Source organism: Nicotiana tabacum, chromosome 20, assembly GCF_000715075.1.
Source record: "Nicotiana tabacum cultivar K326 chromosome 20, ASM71507v2, whole genome shotgun sequence".
NCBI lineage: Eukaryota > Viridiplantae > Streptophyta > Magnoliopsida > Solanales > Solanaceae > Nicotiana > Nicotiana tabacum.
The window spans coordinates 119,466,792-119,469,465 of NC_134099.1; the positions used below are offsets into that span (position 1 = coordinate 119,466,792).

Below are 2,674 nucleotides of genomic sequence, written 5' to 3' on the forward strand. Positions count from 1 at the left end.
TGTTGGGGTTTATCCATTGGGAAGGGTTCTCAACAACAACAACAGGAATATGGGTGACATAACCAGTGACATTCAGTCTCTTGTATAGTTGGGCTATGGGTTCAGCAATTGGGGTGTATTATCTGGTAGCTTTGCTATCAAAGTTTGGGTGTGGCTTTGGGTAATTTTAGCGGGTGGGTGGAGGTGAATGGTATTATGCATGTTGAGTGTTATAAGCATGGTAGGTGGTGGCAGGTTATTTGTATTTTGGAGGTGAGGGTTGATATGTGCATGGGGGTGTTTGGTATGTAAGGGGAGACTTAGGGCCATGGGATACCATCACGACACCCACTTCTTTCTTCTTTGAAATACTTCCTGATTGCAAGTCTTTGTTTGTGGCTTGTAGTGCCTCAAAATTGGTCACCATCCCACTCTTGATTCCTTATTCTATCCTCCCTCCTAACTTGATGATGTATGAGAACTTGTGTTTCTCAATGATCATCAATCTTTCATAGTATTGCAGATCTTGAACTCTAACAAAAAACTTTTTCATTTGTTCTTCTTTAAGTGCTGGCCTTACCTTTGTGGCCTCTAATCTCCAATGAGTTGCATACTCGCGGAAGGGTTCTATCAGATTCTTCTTGAAGTTTTCAATATAGAAAAAGTCTGGCGCATTCTTTGTATTGAACCTAAATTTGTTCATAAAATCTAATGTCATACTTACCCAATTTACCCACATCTTCGGGTTTTGACTGACATACCAAGACAAGGCATCTACTGTAAGACTTTGCATGAACAATTTCTTGCAGATTTTTTCATTCTTACCCACTCCTACCAGCTTGTCGCGGTAGGTTCTTAGATGTACCTTCGGATCACCAATGCCATTGAACATCTCAAACTTGGGAGGTTTGTCGCCCTCCGGCAGTTTTACGCCTGTCTGGATATGCAAATTTTTATAGTTTAAACCCTCTATGCCTTTCCCACCTTCAACACTCCGGACTCTCCCTATCAGTTTCTTGAGTTCCTCTACCATATTTTGAATGAGAAGGTTCTTATCAGTCGGCTCATGTATGTATAGGGTTTGTTGCAGGGTATAGGGTAAGGTTTCCACGTATATTAGGTTGCTTTGATGAGTTCCTAGAACTTGGGTATATGGGTGATCATTGATTGAGGTTTAGGGATCAAGAGTAGGTTGTGGTGCATTTTAAGGAGTGTGATAAGTGGTGGTTTATGGATATTGAGTTACGTGATGGTGGTGTTGTATGGGGGTTTGCACTGTTGGTGGATTAAGGTTTGGGGAGGTGTGGGATTGTGATACTGGTGCGGTGCGGGAGGATTCAGAGCTATAAGTGGTCGATTCTGGTTTTGTGTATTTTGTGGTGGTGTTTAGTTTAAGTGGTTGTGTTTTGCTGGCTGATGCTGGGAGCATGTAGAGTGAGGGAAAGGTTTGCCATATTTCGTACCTGCTCAAGCTTACCCTGTAGCGCCAGGATTTTCTACTCCAAATGTAAGACCAACTCATTCTGTCCTGGCGTACTTCTCCCATCTAAGGTTTTAACATTCTCTTCCGTGGTAGCATTATCTTTACGATACCACTTAAATCATCCATCTTCCCATTGCCTTTACTTTTTGGGTTGTTAGATGGAGGAGGAGGTGGAGGACCTCTAGATCTAGTGTGGTATGCTGATGATGCCAGTATGCACGAACCAACCTTTGGGATTTGGAATAAATAAAAGAAATAAAAATAAGAGGTAACCAAGTTAGTCAGACGAAGTAAAAGAGTGTTTGCAATATTTAAGCACGTATCACATAAAGTCATGCAATAATTCGCATCCTAATTTTGGGGACCTCATTGTGCCTGAGGTAGGCCTAAGCAACACATAGACTTGGAGAAAATTATGCCAATGTTTGCTTCATTTCATTAGTGCGAAAATCAACCAAGACAGTCTTTCACTAAATTGACAATAATAATAATATTAAAGTCACTAATGGTATTAAGCCTTATTACATCGAAATCTAATCTAATCTAGAAAGCAATAAAGAGTGTCATCTCCTAATCTACTTGGTCCCTGAAGGACCTTCTCCATGCTTGGCTCTCGACCCCATCAATCATGTTTCCTAGGTCGCGCATGTCTAGTAGCAAATAAGCTTTTGCCAGCTTCCCCCCTTCATCGTCATCCATGCATTGACAATCCCAAAGTCTCTTTCTTATCTTCCCTTCTAGTTCCATCAATCCTTGCTCCAAGTATTTTAACCTCTGTCGACTTATTGATAATCTCTTTCCATTCCCTTATCGCCTCCATGTTCACTTTATATTGTTTTAAATGCTTAGCTTCAGACTCGAACACCCTTTTGTGTAGCCTCTTGTACCTCACATGTGCCTCAACCACTTCATCTATGATCCTATCCTTGAGATTGACTCATGGTTTGATGTCCCCAGCTATATCATCTTCTAGCCATGATAGATAGTAGTACATATGGCCGGCATAATACCTGTCTGGCTCAATTGTTTCTCCTTCCACAATGATCTTTTGATTCCAAATGTGTTGCGCTTCGAACTTGAATAGGATGAAATCTCCCTTGAAATCTGCCTTATACTGAATCATGTTCGAAACCCCAGGAATGACTTGTTTTCTTCTAGCTTGCCTCATTACCCTTATAGGAGCGTAAGGGTAAATGCCTCACAGCCCGATCA

General features: G+C 41.3%; 1 protein-coding gene across 1 annotated transcript; it reads right to left on the minus strand.

Annotated features, from left to right (window-relative positions):
- Positions 1 to 421: 421 nt before the first annotated feature.
- On the minus strand, positions 422 to 1,012 carry LOC142174517 (uncharacterized). The gene has a single exon (XM_075240326.1). It carries the CDS (start codon positions 1,010 to 1,012, stop codon positions 422 to 424), a length of 591 nt encoding a protein of 196 aa, XP_075096427.1.
- Positions 1,013 to 2,674: the final 1,662 nt, after the last annotated feature.